The sequence below is a fragment of the Lissotriton helveticus genome, chromosome 7, assembly GCF_964261635.1.
Source record: "Lissotriton helveticus chromosome 7, aLisHel1.1, whole genome shotgun sequence".
Lineage (NCBI taxonomy): Eukaryota > Metazoa > Chordata > Amphibia > Caudata > Salamandridae > Lissotriton > Lissotriton helveticus.
In genome coordinates, this window is record NC_136068.1 from 109,981,645 (window position 1) to 109,998,364 (window position 16,720).

Sequence of the window (16,720 nt, forward strand, 5' to 3'; positions counted from 1 at the left end):
CACCCTCACTCACTCACCCTCAACCCCTCACCCTCAACCCCTCACCCTCAACCCCTCACCCTCAACCCCTCACCCTCAACCCCTCACCCTCAACCCCTCACCCTCACTCACTCACCCTCAACCACCCTCACTCTCACTCACTCTCACTCACCCTCACTCACCCTCACTCACCCTCACTCACCCTCACTCACCCTCACTCACCCTCCCTCACTCACCCTCCCTCACTCACCCTCCCTCACTCACCCTCCCTCACTCACCCTCCCTCACTCACCCTCCCTCACTCACCCTCCCTCACTCACCCTCCCTCACTCACCCTCACTCACCCTCACTCACCCTCACTCACCCTCACTCACCCTCAACCCCTCACTCACCCTCACTCATCCTCACTCACCCTCAACCCCTCACCCTCACCCACCCTCAACCCCTCACCCTAACTCACACTCACCCTCACTCACCCTCACCCTCACTCACCCTCAACCCCTCACTCACCCTCAACCCCTCACTCACCCTCACTCACCCTCACTCACCCTCACTCACCCTCACTCACCCTCACCCACCCTCACCCTCACTCACCCTCACTCACCCTCACTCACCCTCACTCACCCTCACCCACCCTCACCCTCACTCACCCTCAACCCCTCACCCTCACACAGTGCAATAGGTCTCGGAGCATTTGAGTTAGAGCTTTTAGAATTGTTTATGGCTTTTTTTATTTGTAATTCTTTAGCATTGGCTACAGGAAACAAAAATGCTAAAGATTTACAAAAAAAACCCATAAACAATTCTAAAAGCACTAACTCTAATGCTGCGAGACCTATTGCATTTCCAATGCTTGTTTCACATTTCTGTTTCTTCATAATCCAGCTCATCGGCTTGGTTGCACTTGTATCTACTTATACCCTTCAAGCCTTTGGTTTTCTTAATTACATTATTGTGTATTAGCATGATTGTCGACATCCTGGAGTTGTCTCTGCAAGCAGTGTACCTCTATCACTTTGTTTTGCTTTATTTTGGAAAATCAATAAAGAAATTTGAAAAAAAAAATAATTGTCTCGGGGTTTCCAAATATACTTCCTCTCAGACTGGGGTTTCACCCTCAGTCACCCACGAACTGATGGATGAATGCATTTCCATGTTTACAGAACAGCTGGTGGTCGAATACATTCAGAAGTTTACATTCTTTCGAAATGGGCGTGCAATGTAGTGTTATAGGGCAGCTTCAAGAGAGAAAGCTGATTATAAAGAGAGCATTTCAGAATCCTGAGGGGAAGGAGGAAAGTGGCATTTAGGGCCAAAAGTACACCTCTGTGAATACACTAAAGGCCCAAAAAGTTGAGTTTATGAGTGAAACAACTACAGGGGGATCAGGTCAAGGGAGAGAAGAGGTCTTGTGTTAAGAAGATGAACTGCCATCAAAAGGATTTGTTGTTGGGATCTAGCTTTCATCGAGGCGGGTTATGTTTTTTAATAGGGTGGGTTCGCCCTCTGCTGGACATTTCTAATATTGCGTATTATATAAAGGTCCGAAACAGATGTTTGGCCCGATTATACCCTGCCTACCAAACCAGTGGTCTGCCTGCCTCATTTAGAGAAGGAGAAGTTAAGGGGCAGATTTGCAAGAAACTAAAGCAGCACGGTGCCGCAAGTCATTTACTGTGCCACGCTGTGCTGCGTTAGTTTCGAAGTACAGGGATGCAACATATTTTCAACAATATGTTGCTTCTCTGTGCTTTCCCCTGCACTGGTTCACAAAATTGCTGCCGTGTGCCGGTGCAGGCACCCTTGCACCATGGTGCAAGGGTGCCTGTGTCGTGGGGAGATTGTTTATGTGCAGGAAGTGGCACCTTCCTGCACAAAAACAATCAATTGAAGTGATTTCCTCTTCCAATGTGTGCTGTAGAATGCAGCACACATTGAAAGAGGAAATAAACAAGGAGAAATGAAAACATTTCTCCTTGTTGCACATCACTATGCCACCCCTATAGTGGCGTAGCATTCTGACGAATTTCCAGATTTACGATTGCTCCTAAATCTGGAAATGCTTCAGTGGACATGGGTGCTGTGTGGGAACGGATGTATGATGTTACCATGCGATCATTTTGATCGTGGTACTTTACATCGCTGTTTTTACAACGCAAGTCATTACAACGACTTGCGCTGTAGGGTGCTGGACTTAGTAATAGTATGATTTCCTATTCCAACTCCAGCCTACGTATAGTAGGGAAGGTGTTGGAATAGTAAATCACACTATTCCTTAGTCTAGGGCACCCTCCAGCGCAAGTTGTGATAACGACTTGCGTTGTAAAAGCAGTGATGTGAATGTATTGCGGTGTTTTGACCGCGTTGTTAAGGTCGTTTCCCCATGGTAACACCCACAGAAACACCCATGTCACTCCTCTAACACGAAAGTGTTTAGTGAAAAGGGGCAATATTTACAATCACAGGTAAAGCCACACATGGTGGCTTTACCTGTGCTTGTAACTATCACGCAGCAGGTTGCACCACTGGTGCGTCACAGAACATGAAGCACTGGCGGCACAAGGGGCTTGTAAATCTGCCCCAAAGTATTTGCTCAACAGAGCCCCAGTTGGCCCTTTAGATGGAAACCTTCCTCTTCGGCCAAACAGAGTAGAGGCTGTTGGAGAAAGGATAGTACAATGCCCATCCTATTTTAGGTGGATGGTGTAATGTCTTTTTTCCTGTACTTTACCACCAGGAACAACCTGGCAGTAAGGCACAGGTAAAAACAATAATGACTCCATTCCCTGGGAGAAAACCTCCATGGTGTGGAGGGTCATTATTTTTAGTTTTTTTAAAACAAACTTCTGCTTTGGGAATTTTGTCTTCTAAAAACAAAAGAAGTTAAAAGTTTGGTGGTCAGTTGTCAAAACTGGCAGCAGCCGTCCACCAAACTTTTTGTACATTGAAGGGAACTTCTGTGACAGCAGTTCGCTTCAGTGTACAGAGAGGACTGTTTAGGCCGGCAGTCATCTCTAAAATTGGCAGTCAGTCACCATCAGTGTGGCAGAGGTAATATCCCGCGCCACGCTGACAGTCTGCCAAACTCTAAATCAGGCCCTAAATCCAAGATTAATAGCTGCTGAGTTTGCGAGTGAGGGACAAAATGTGTAGGGGGTTACCCATATTTTTTAAGTGAATCTAAACAATTTAGCAAACTGACGTGGATCCATGAGACAGTCTCCACTCCAACCCTCACTTTTCAGATCACGTGAGGCTATTTCCAACTAGAACTAATCTTTCAATCACATACTAGGGTGCCACATTCCATTTTTTCCATTGTTCAAAATTTCATCCATCAGTTGTTATTTTTGCATTTGTCACCTCAAGGTGGATGGGGATGCCTAGACGAGGGCCTCGTGCTCGCCATGCCGCTGGAATGGCTTGGGGAGCAAAAGAATGATGGATTTAGGTCTAGATATCTGTACTGGGGTGAATGTTTGACATTGTTCAACATTCTGTCCATCAACTGTTCATTTTCCATTTGTCACCCCGAATGGAACGGGTATGTCCTGTGCTCGCCATATCACTGGAATCAAGCTATCTTGGCTGATGAGGGGTGATGCCCTGAAACTGGTCCCAGAATGCTTGTTTCTGGTCTATGGAGGTCCTGGCTTTGCAGATCACGCTGGACTGTTCCATGGGAAGCAGGGTGAAGACTGGCTTGCATAAGGCTGGGTTCAAACTGGGGTGGCGTGTTGAGTAAAAAAACAATGGACTTAGGCCCAGATCTCTGTACCGGGTTTTAGTGTTTGACATTGTTCAGCATTCTGTACATCAATTGCTCTTTTTGCATTTGTCACCCCTAAAATAAATCTGTTTAGAACCAAGCCCAGGACCCTTCTCTTTTAAACCACATTATGTAGAATCATCTCGTGCCATGCCTCTTCCACTATCTTCTAGCGAGCATGAATGCTGTATCCCAGAGCAACCAATGAATTATACGTAAGTGACCACTGTAGCCAAAGCAAGTAAGAACCTTTCAGATGTCAAACCATCCCAGAGAGTCACTCCATATCTCAGTATATGTCTCGCTCCTTATGTCATCCAGCCAACAATTACAAGGCCAAACAACTCAGATATGCAGGTTTCAGACCGTTGTTTGGCAAGAGAGTAAGGCCGTGGTGGGAGGGGAGAGTCTTAGGGGGCGGCTGGTGTTCGTTTGTAGTGGAGTTTTTTCTTTTTCTGCAACCATGTCCTTGGTCAATCCAGCTCTCTGCCATTTGTTTATGCCTCTTATCACCGAGATGAACTTGAGCAGAATCGTATGGGTCTAAGTTTATTTCTGTTCCTGCTGTTTGGAAGAAATCCTCCATGGCAAGGTTTGCAGTTTTTCATTTTACTATCTCATGGTTTAGGTTTGCAGCAAGCTGCCTGCGTTTGCTGGTTTGTGCTGCTGTTGTGACTATTTCACAGAATTTGTTCCGACGAAAGCTATTATTTTAACATTGCAAATCATAGCCCTATACTGTTGGAGGGCTTTTTAGGTCTCGGCTATAGGACATGTTGTGGACTACACCAAGATTTCACAGTGGTTAAGAGCCCACCGACTGCCTCCATTATTCGGCTTCCTTGTGACTCTGATTTCCTTGCTTCTTATTAAATTACTTTTATAGTCCTTGACAAGATGTCACAAGGAAAACCATCAATATTGAAACCAGGCAATAATAGTGCCATCTTGTTTTTGTCCCTATCCACAGACCTGTCAATTCACACTGTGCCACAGTGTGACACACAATATCGGCTCCCATCAGACGGTCTCCCAGTGAGGAGCCCATATCACATAGTGGCAGAGAAAACAATCTGAAAACAACTGCAAATAGTGGTTTTCCAGCTCGTTTTCCAAAGCTTTGTACTGCTGACGTCCATTAAGTGATGGGAAAACACACCAGACCATCAGGGCCAGCCTCAGCAAGCTTTTTTTGGGGGGTGAGGAGGGGGCATGAAGGCTGGTGGGGGTTCAAAAGTGCCTCATAGGTAATTCTCGGCACAAGGCCCCCGCACCTTTCTCACACAGTGAGGTTGTTCTTCAAGTTGCGAGGTATGCTTCCAGGAGCATAGTCTCTTTACCGTCCTTTTTATTGGCACACTGCATCCTTCCACTGCTCACTTCAAGGGAACTATTTCTCTTTTTGTTAAGCACACTGGTCGTGAGCATGTGTTTTATAGCTCTCACCCTCATGTGCTTTTCTCCCTTGGAAAACATCCCCTTTACTCCATGCTCTGTGTTGCTTGCTCCCTTCCAGAAACCCCCTCCCCCACCACGGCCGAGAGCTGCCTTTTGTCCTCTCCCTCATGTTCTTCTTAACCTCCAAACTCTCTGCCCCTTGCTCTCTATGTTGCTCTCTGCCGCATGTGCTTCTCTCCCATGCAAACCCACCACACTCCATGTTGCTCTCTCCCTTGTCTGCTCTACTCCACTCCTGCCACCCTCGTGTTTGTGTTTCCTGCTCCATTACTTTATTTCTTATTTCCTGAGGGCCCAGTAGATGTGATGTGACACTGTGTCACTCTCTGCTGCAGGCAACTCCCATCTCCACAATCTCCACGGCAGTGCACATGCACTGTAGAATGTTGTTATGTTACATTTTCTTTCTTTACAGAGTTTTATATAGCATGAACTTGTCCCGACTCGGGTATCATAGAGCCCTTTACATAGCACCAGTTGCATTCCATGAGGACACATACATATTTTTTTGTTTGGCACAGGAAGATTTAGTGATTTGCCCAGAATCACAGGATGTTCAGCGTATATGCCGAGACTTGAATCCAGTTCCCCAGATTCGAGGTCGACCGCCTTAGCCATAAGGCCAACTCCTCTACATTGACTTATAAAGCGCACGGCTACTTGAAAGGTTGCCAAGCCCTAGCCTCCTCATCAGCTCAGACCAGGCAAGCCAGATCATACTATTTAAAGGGAAGAAGGAAACAGCCACGGTTTAAGCTGCTCCCGAAAAACTGTAAGTGATTTGCAGGCTCTCAACGAGTGTGGCAGATCATTCCAGAGCTTAGGGCTCAGAAACGCAGATGTTCGGCCACCTAGACAAGACCATCCTGTGTGGAGATCAAAGCTACAGATCAAGGTAGAATCACATCGAGGATGTGCTGGGACGAAAAGCTCATGGGCTTTCTGCTTCTTTGCCTTCACTCCTCCATTCTTATCTGTTCCTCTCACTTCTCATACCCCACCAGAAGAGGAAGATGCAAGTAGGGCACTAATAACCACTGCTTTGAAACACACTCTGCCACAGCATGGCAGGAGGCAGCTCTTGCCTTGCAAGACCAATCCTTGGTCTCCAGCACAGAAGATCCCTTCCACTGGGGCTTTAAAACCAGCCGCATGTCCACGTTGGAGGATGTCCAAGGGGAATAGTCAATGGGGGTGTCATGTCAAAGTCATGTTTTGCGAGTCCTTAATAGCGAATTTTAAGGATTCGCTATTAAAGACTCGCAAAACGGGATGCATGTAGAAATCGCAATATTTTTTGCGATTTCTACTGATTCCTTATTTGCGATTCGCTAATTGCTAATCGCAAATAAGGAAGGCCCATAGGAATGAATGGGGAGTCATTCCTTATTTGCGATTTGCAATTAGCGAATCGCAAATAAGGAAGCAATTTCAAGGGTGCCAGGGTGTCCAAAGGACACCCTGTTGCACCCCTGAAATGGTAATGTACACTGGTGTTGCGCACACACATGTCCCAAGGACATGTGTGTGTAACATACAACTTAGAAAAATGCACTAAAGTGCATTTTTCTAAGTTTTGGCTATTTACCACGTAGTCAGACTTCGCTGTAAATAGCGGCCCCAGATTGCGAGTTCGTAATTTTGAAATGGTTCATGAATTGCATTTAAGGAATCTCAAATTGAGATTCCTTAAATGCAAATAATCGCAATGTAGCTATTTCTAAAATTGCGATTTTTGCATTTGGGATGATGCATCCCAAATGCAAAAATACCGCCCCCAAAGGGCCAGATTCTCAGGGCCCTTTGTGAGCGGATTTTGGTTTGATGAATCTGGCCCTTTGTGCCTGCAAGCACAGTGATCTACAGAGGGTAGTGGTGGCACTACTGTACAGGTGCCCTTCTTAACCATTATCTCCTTTTAACGACTAGGAGTGCATCTTTACCATTCCCTCATTCCAAAGAGTGAAAGATTTGTTTAATCCTTTGCACTCAGAGACCTGCTCTGAAGCTTGTCACCAAGCCATCCCTCCCAACCTCAGAAAAAACAGCTAAAACGAGAGCTGCAAAAGGCCCGGAATGTCTCTTTTTAGGTCGAGCCTGGGCAGCCGATGCGCTGCTGTGAGGCATGCAGTAGTGGGGTATGATTTTGAAGCCCCACCCACTCTCCACCCATATTTTTAATTGGCTTGTGTCATTGTCCTTTGTAAATGCTGGCTTCAGAGTCGTTATTAGGCTTGTTAGTCTTTCCTTAGTACCGCCTTCTCTGCTTTTGTAACCTCCCATGGTGACTGGCCTTTTTACTTCTGCTGCGACATGGTATGTCCTATATAGTCTGTAAGCTTTATTGTCTTTAATGAGTTTCTCCTACTGCAGGCATGACTTGCTTTCCTCACCATGCACTCTTTCACTATCAGGCAGCCCCTGACAATAGCTGCTGCTTCCTTGAAGTGAAATAGGGCTCGTATTTACAGGAGTTTGAGCTATTGCCATTTTAAATGACAATAGCTTAAACTCTTGTAAATACGAGGCCTATAGCATTGCAAATGCTTGTTTACACTTTGCAGAATGTGAAGAAGCTGACGTTTTGCTTTCAGGGACACTTACTGATTGTTTCATTGATGCCTTCCCAAGGCCTGATGCTTATTAGCACTGAAATTAGAAAAACAGTAATGTTTGTGAGCTATTCCACCTTAATATCCACTACAAAATATAGTGGTACCAGAACATCATGTCAAAAATATGGAGGGCACAAATATGGAGATGGTGCGTTTATGTAGGCAAGTAAAGAGGTACTTTACTTAAGTCCACATATATGTACTTTGGTGATGTATATATCTTCAAAGTGCGTGGATGAGGAGTTAAGAATTGTAAATCTATTCTTATCTAAATTCACACAGTGGCGGCTCCTCCGCTAAGGCGGATGAGCATTGCCCCACTGCTATTTCAGCAGTGCAAAAAGAAAATGATAACAACAGGACGTTATTATCATTTTCTTTTTCTATGCAGGAGTTGGGGTGGACAGAGCAGGTGAGGAGTGATTTTCACTCCTCTAAGTGTACATGACAGTTTAGCTGGTCTGCCAGGGCTGGACACAAAGACCAATCACGACGCTGCTGCTGCAGCATCGTAATTGGATGGGAGAGCCCAGAAGCCTGAGTGCTTCTGGTGCTGCAGCAGACTTGAAGAAGAAACAGGAGAGACGTCAGCGTTGTGGCGGAGAAGGTACGTTTATTTTTTATTTTTATTTTTTTAATCTCCCCACTTGCCTCACCACCCCCTTTCTGAGCGAACCGCCACTGAATGCACATACCTTCCCGATATTTTTGTTTTTAATACTTTTAAAACAATATTCCTCGAACCGTTTTTAGCTTTTGATCTACGAACTGACATAATGTTCCACTCCACTCTCCCAGCTCCATTTCAGTTTTTAAAAACTGTTTTATTTGTAAATTAAAACCTTCATTCTGTTCCAATTTTCTTCAAAGTATGTAGCAACGAGTTAAAAACAGTGCCATAGCTATCAGAAGTACTAAAGGTGTAGTGGCACCCAACCCAGGCGTCCCAAGGGGGAACCAAGCACCTGTCTCTGGGAGTGGGAGGATCTAGCCATTGCTAGAAGGCCCATGGAAACTTTGCTTGGCCTCCAGTAGAAATGAATGTCCTGTTCTTCCAACTTTCATGACTCTTGGTTCAAAATCCTCTTTCTTTTGATTACAAGTTTCCTATTTATTTTTAGGAACAAACATATTATGTAAATGTACAAGGCAATAGCCACATACTTTGCCTTGTGATTACAGTTCCCTCTCTGTGTATGGGATCAAACAAATAAGTAAACATACAAGGTAGTAGCTAAACTTTGCCTATACGCGATCCACCCCTTTCTGGAAAAGAATTGCACTGCGGGACAACAACCGCAAAATATCAAACAGGTAATTGCACAGAGGGAGGTAAGGATTACCAATTCTTAACTCACATCTACATGCCTTGAATAGATATATATATCACCAAGGTAAGTATATGTAGAGTTACATATAGAAATTCTACATAAACCTACCTTTCAATATTTTGACCCCCGATATTCTTGTCATGATATTTTGTCCCATCCATATTCTGTCTGTGATATGTAGAACCTTCAGCAGTGGTCACATGGTGATGTGTTTGTCCTTAAGAAGCAAATGAGCTCAATCAAGTATGAATTACCAGAATATGTATGTTAAGCATCCAGAAAGCCTAACCCTTCTGAAACTGTGGGGGTTTAGGGTGTTCCTCAAAGAAGCAGGTGCTATTTACTGATCTATGTGTTGTTGGCCATCGTAGATTGATACATTTAAAAAAAATTCAATAGTGTGTTTGTCATTCTTTAGGCGCACGCATGCCTGGTGACACATACATGCACCTACGTCTTCACGCATGCACACATCTACAGAATTACTTTTTTTTTGCTAATGCCGCAGAGCATATGCAAAAAGTATTGACAAAGCCCATAGGCCAACTAGGCAAGACATATTAGCTTTGACGTGGTTTGTTTGGCTTCTCTCCCAAATGGGCGCTGGAAACTATCTAGGTAGGTGGACACCCGAATTGTTCAAGTGCTCGAGAAAAAAGAGCTCCAGATGTGGAGTTGTAAGCAGAGCATCATCACATGAGTTTTGTATTCACTGGAGCTGAATTTTGCACCTTTGATTACTGAGTTTGTGTCTGGCAGTGGTTCTTTTCTCTCCAAGGCAAGGTTGAGGTTGACTAATAAGAGAGCTGGAGAGCACCAGTGCCTTTGTGGATTACAATTTTATCTAAAAGCAAACCTTTGGGAGTGACTTTTTTAAAGTTAACCATAGTGTTGAGCTTCCTTACTCTTACTTGAAGTGGTACTTGCGATGGTAGGTAGTCAATGCCTTTTCAGCCTTTGTATAACTTGCTACTGACATTAGCGGCCTCGGACGATGGGTGATGGCTCCTGCTTTGATAGAGTGGTCTCTCGGTGGACCATGCACCAAACCACTGGCTCTCTTTGCATTGCTGAATGAACCATTTAAGAGACCGGGGGGCATATTATCAAGAACGGCGATAAAACGCTTTAGCGGCAGGAAACTGCTGCTAAAGCGGCGATAATGGGCTTGATAATATGTTCTTGTGAATTCCCATAGCAGCCCAGGTTCTGGTGTTAACCTGGGCTGCTATGGGAATTCACAAGGGCATATTATCAATCCTATTATCGCCTCTTTAGCGGCAGGAAACTGCCGCTAAAGCGGCGATAATTTTATCGCCGTTCTTGATAATATGCCCCCTAATGACAGCAATCTTTGACCAAAAACCACCGAGGCAATCTTGAGTTGTTTTGAATTTAACCGCTCCTGGCTTGCTCTGACAGTGATAACAGTATTATAAAATCCATCTCGTATTCCTAGATTTAGATCAGCTATTGATATAGGCATTACATTCTTATGATCTGAGGTGCTGTTTTTTTGTAAATGTGCTTCATAAAGGGTACTGTCTGAAATATGCCTAGAAAATGCATACGTAGAAAACACACCAATGGAAAGTCTTGGAGAGTGATTTTCTAATTGAAAATGTCTCCCAAGAGAAGAGCTATCTCCTCTTTAAGGGTTTTATAAAACACAGGTGTGCTTGAAATGTACCGAAGATCATGTGTTTGCCATATTGGCAATATTCCGCGATGGTGACTTCTTAAAAAAGATCAATGCTACTATCCCTAAGATTTGGGAAGAGAATATTAAATAAAAAGTCTTGTGCATCACGGTACATTTGTTGCGTCTTTCTAAAAGTGTTTTTGTGTAAGTTTTGAAGCATATTGATAATTTTTCCCTTTGTCTGGTTTATTCCTGTTCCTGATGTTTTTCAGTCAATGGATGACATTGCTTTTCATCCGATGTAGTTTGTAGGCCAGCATCTTCCCATTCTGTTTTCTCTTTGCTGATTAATGCTGTCTACTTCTCATAAGCCTAACCTAAGCTTTCTGTATTGATATTATTAAATATTTAACTCACATTTAGCACTTCTGAAGTGTTAAGAGCTGTACAACTTGCATGTGTCTCACTGCAGATCGAATACCCTCTAACCGCTTTCTGGCTGTAGATGTGGCAGCATATACTCTAGAACATGGGTACTCACAAACATTTCCCAGGGGCCGCAAAGTTTGATCTTTGGTATAACCAAGGGCCGCACTGATGCCAGCGGGGGATGTAAAGTCAGTGTAGGGGAAGCAAAGCATTGATATTTTAGTGGCTGAACTCATTTGCGCAATGTGTAACCAGAAAATCTGGGATGAAACCCGGCTTCTCCACTTGACCAAATTGTGTGATCCTGGGCATTTGTTTTATTTAAATTTCCCCTCCTTATTCTTTACTATCACATACAAAAATAACTCGAAATACATGACTTTAGGATGCGTGCTGTTCAAAACCATCTCCTGTGCTTGGATGTTATCACTAATGGCATTGTTGTCGGGGGGCATAAAAGTTTGTAAATTCTTGTTTGAAAAACATCACTTTAAGAAAAATACTTCTGAATACACTGCTATAATTTGATTTACAAAGTTGAAATGTTTCTACAGGTCAATGAAATACACCCTTTCAAATTTTGAAAAGACTATCATATTTGTACACATTTGCTGTCTTAAAAAATGAAGGTGTACCTAAAGTTTAGGGTCTAGTTACTTCCTTACCCTAACTGCAATTACCCTTTAAATACGTGCTTCCTGTATATTTAACTTTTTTTCATGTTAATGCTGAGTCGAGTAAACAGCAGCCCATTGCTGCTGCTGCCCGGGGGGCTGCATGTAAAGGTCAGGAGGGCTGCATGCGACCTCCGGGCCATACTTTGAGTATCACTGCTCTAGAGATGTGCCTTTTCTCTTTCATCCTGGAGGTTTGTTGAGTACCACACCACAGATATGGGGGTAGAGTGAAGAGTGAGATGGGGCACTTTCCATTGCTGGGGGTCCTCCATAGCGGAGTGCTGTGGGCCCTCTGAACTCACCACTTACCTTACTTTCCCACCAGGCTAGTCAATGCTGAAGACTCCATCCTGAAAATGAGGGAAGACAATGAGGAAACCAATCAGAGGACATTCTTGGGCTGCGAGATGATCGATTGGCTGATTCAGGAAGGAGAGACAGGCAGCAGGAAGGAAGCGGTGGAACTGTGCCGGGCACTGCTGGAGTATGGAATAATTCAGCATGGTAAGGAGTGGGGACACCTTGGGTACGGTGATAATGGTAGCACGTGCCGTGCATGCTTCCAGTGTTTGTTACTAGGGCTTATCCCACTATTTTGTATGTCATAAATGGGTGTCTTGTCTGTCTCTTTTGCATGAGACACCATAGGGTGTGTTCTGTTCCATGAGTACTGAAAGTCACTGATGTGTTCTGTATCGCTAGAGGGTGTGATGTGTTGTTGACGGGCTTCACGTGATTGGGTGTTTCTAGAATCACTCTGACATGTCTTGTATCAGTAGTGGTTTTGATCTGTGACAAGTGGGTGTGCCGACATACGTACTAATAGGGATGGCTGTCACTGGGGGGTATGCAATGTATCACTAGTGAGTATGCTTGGGGTCACCATTGCATATGTGCATCTCTAGTGGATATGGTGTGTCACCACTCTGGCTCTTCTTAGCAGCATCTGTTCGATGGCCCCAGAGGGATCTTTTTAGGTCTCGTGACCTACAATACGCGCAAGCGCATTTGGGATCGAGAATTCAAGTGCTCGACCGACTAGTGAAACCACTGCGGTTTCTTCACAGTGCATGTGAGGTCACGTGGCCACAAAAGCGGGTCATGTGACCACACAAGCACGCGCATCTCCCTATTCCGCCTGCATCAACTTCTCCTCCCGTCGCTCGTATTCCTACCCCCCCACCAGGCTCTCCTGCGCTCCGGCCTCCGAGAGCTTCAAAGCTTCAAAGCTTCCCCGCCCACTGCTTCACACTTCACGGCCGGCAGGCCGTGAGATCCATTCCTTGCTTCCCGCGCTCCGGCCTCCGAGAGCTTCAAAGCTTCCCCGCCAACTGCTTCACACTTCACGGCCGTGAGATCCATTCCTTTAATACAGTTGGAAAAGCCCAGCCATCTGCAGTTCCTTGTTATTTATATTTAATTAGCAGCAGTAGCATTTCATATAATGTGTTTCCAGCATGAGATATTCGTCGCTTTTTGATCCTCGCGCCTTTTCCCTTTCAGTTTGAAGGCTCGAGGTCTCCTTCACGCTTCACTGCTCACAGCGTATTTATTTTACATTAGAGACTCGTGCTGCCCTTCGCGCTCCACTGCACGCAGAATATTTACGTTTGGTTGGCTTAGCTGATGCACACACACGCAACACCACACACACGCAACACTACTCACCCACGCAACGCCACTCACCCAAGCAACACCACTCACACACGCAACGCAACTCACTCATGCAACGCCACTCATCCACGCAACGCCACTCATCCACGCAACGCCACTCATCCACGCAACGCCACTCATCCACGCAACGCCACTCACACATGCAACGCCACTCACCCATGCAACACCACTCACACATGCAACGCCACTCACTCACGCAAAGCCACTCACACCCACGCAGTGCCACTTTCACCCACACAGCACCACTTTCAGACACGCAACGCCACTCACACCCACGCAAGCCCACTATCACCCACGCAATGCCACACTCAACCACGCAACGCCACACTCACCCATGCAACGCCACTCACCCAAGCAACACCACTCACACACGCAACACCACTCATCCACGCAACACCACTCATCCACGCAACGACATTCATCCACGCAACGCCACTCACCCACGCAACGCCACTCACCCACGCAGCGCCACTTACCCACGCAATGCCACTCACCCACGCAACAACACACACATGCAATGCCACTCACCCACACAACGCCACTCACTCAAAGCAACACCACTCACACATGCAACACAACTCACTCACGCAACGCCACTCACCCACGCAACGCCACTCACACACGCAACCCCACTCATCCACGCAACGCCACTCACACATGCAACGCCACTCACCCACGCAACTCCACTCACACACGCAACCCCACTCATCCACGCAACGCCACTCACACATGCAATGCCACTCACACATGCAACGCCACTCACACATGCAACGCCACTCACCCACGCAACGCCACTCACCCACGCAACGCCACTCACCCACGCAACGCCACTCACCCACGCAACGCCACTCACCCACGCAACAACACTCACCCACGCAACGCCACTCACCCACGCAACGCCACTCACCCACGCAACGCCACTCACCCACGCAACACCACTCACCCACGCAACACCACTCACCCACGCAACGCCACTCACACACGCAACCCCACTCATCCACGCAACGCCACTCACATATGCAACGCCACTCACCCACGCAACGCCACTCGTCCATGCAACGCCACTCACCCACACAACGCCACTCGTCCACGCAACGCCACTCACTCACGCAACGCCACTCACCCATGCAACGCCACTCACCCACGCAACACCACTCACCCACGCAACGCCACTCACCCACGCAACGCCACTCACCCACGCAACGCCACTCACCCACGCAACGCCACTCACCCACGCAACAACACTCACACATGCAACGCCACTCACCCACGCAACGCCACTCACCCACGCAACGCCACTCACACACGCAACGCAACTCACTCACGCAACGCCACTCACCCACGCAACGCCACTCACACACACAACCCCACTCATCCACGCAACGCCACTCACACATGCAACGCCACTCACACATGCAACGCCACTCACACACGCAACGCCACTCACCCACGCAACGCCACTCACCCACGCAACGCCACTCACCCACGCAGCGCCACTCACCCACGCAACAACACTCACACATGCAACGCCACTCACCCACGCAACGCCACTCACCCACGCAACGCCACTCACTCAAAGCCACTCACACCCACGCAGTGCCACTTTCACCCACACTGTGCAGTGCACAATAGGTCTCACAGTAGGAAAGTTGGAGCTATTGGTTTTGTAAATGACAAAGCCCTTTATGTTTTTAAAATGAAAACAAAAATAAAAGGCATTGTTATTTGCAATTGTAATAGCTCCAACTTTCCTACTGCGAGACCTATTGGCAACGCCAGTGCTTGTTTGGCTCCTGTTTGTGTAGTGAGGTTATGTAGCACTGCATCCATTTTATGATGTCTGTTCTGACATAGCTAATAATATTCATTCTAGATACAGACTGCTAGGCCTTTAATGCTAAGCATGATTTACATACATTTAGCATTAATAAAACATTATATACTTATTTGCTGTACTGATCTTATTTTTAGGATCTTCTACTCATGTTTTCAAATTGATTAAGCATTCTTCATCAAAGATACCCATCTCTGAAAAGGACTCCTTTCTAGCTTCTAACCCCCAATCAGATCCTTTTTAATATTTCTTATGGAGTTATCAATTAAACTTGGTATCAAAATGTAGCCATAGATCCAAATCTGCCTCTTGTTTCTGGCACAAGTAACTTCTAGATTGATACATTTAGCATCCAGAAAAGAGAGATACAAAGTTATATCCATCCAGTGGACATAGCCCTGTGGAGGGAGGCTAAAACAGCACAGTGGTTAAGCTTACAGCAAAACTGAAATTGAAATCGTGTCTTCCATTTGTAGATAAAAAAAAATCAGAAAGAACTGAAAATAAGGTTTGATGTTTAAGCGTGGTCCTCATTGCACTTTATTTGTACATGTGTGTACAAATGTGAGTCTGACATATTTGTGTGTCTACGGGTTTGTCTGCCTGGATGCTTCCAGTGTGTGCCTGTTCATGCTTTGCGCATGTGCTTTAGGTGTGTGTGTGTGTTTGAGTGAATGGCTTAGTATGTGTGCACCTCCTTTTGCTTGTTTGTGAGTGAGAAGGTGAGCATCTACAGCGCGCTTTGAAAGTGCCAGTATTCCTCCCAGAGTGTTATCCACCAGAGCCTCCATCTTGGGTTATTCGAGGTAGCCTGGTTTCTCTAATGCTGATAATTCCAGGTCCATAGACTTTGGGTCCAGTTCCATGGGGTGCAGATGTGCACTGGGAGGAACTGCTGCAGGGCCTGGAGCAGGAGCACCAGGTCAAGACTGGGAACAGAATCTGGCCCTGGCAAACTGCTCAGCCGCCCCCCCGTGGCGTGAGGGGGAGTGCAGCTGGGCAGTTTGCGATGGTCGGTTTCGGCCAATTTTGTTATAGGGGGCCGATATTGCTGACCCCCGGTAACAAAAACGGACCCCCCAGGGGCCCAAAACCGGCCCCCACCATAGCGGCCTACCAGGCAAACGCCCCGTGCCCGCTATGGCCAGTCCGGCCCTGAGGAGCACAAAACATCCCAGGCCCGAAGAGGAAGCATACTAGCAAATGTGGGCACTGCAGAATGCCGGGGTTGCAGAACGTAAATGTTGCCCTTGTGCCCCTACCTATCTCATGACACCTCCTAACCCTTTATGTTATGTTATGTTATGTTATG

The 16,720-nt window shown here is 46.2% G+C and overlaps 1 protein-coding gene across 1 annotated transcript in view; it reads left to right on the forward strand.

Moving 5' to 3' along the window:
* LOC144768175 (DEP domain-containing mTOR-interacting protein-like) overlaps positions 1 to 16,720 on the forward strand; it is a 150,447-nt gene that overhangs the window by 96,784 nt on the left and 36,943 nt on the right. Inside the window, exon 5 of the mRNA XM_078651637.1 lies at positions 12,226 to 12,404. Coding sequence (XP_078507763.1) covers positions 12,226 to 12,404 — 179 coding nt within the window. The remainder of the gene's footprint in view (positions 1 to 12,225; positions 12,405 to 16,720) is intronic.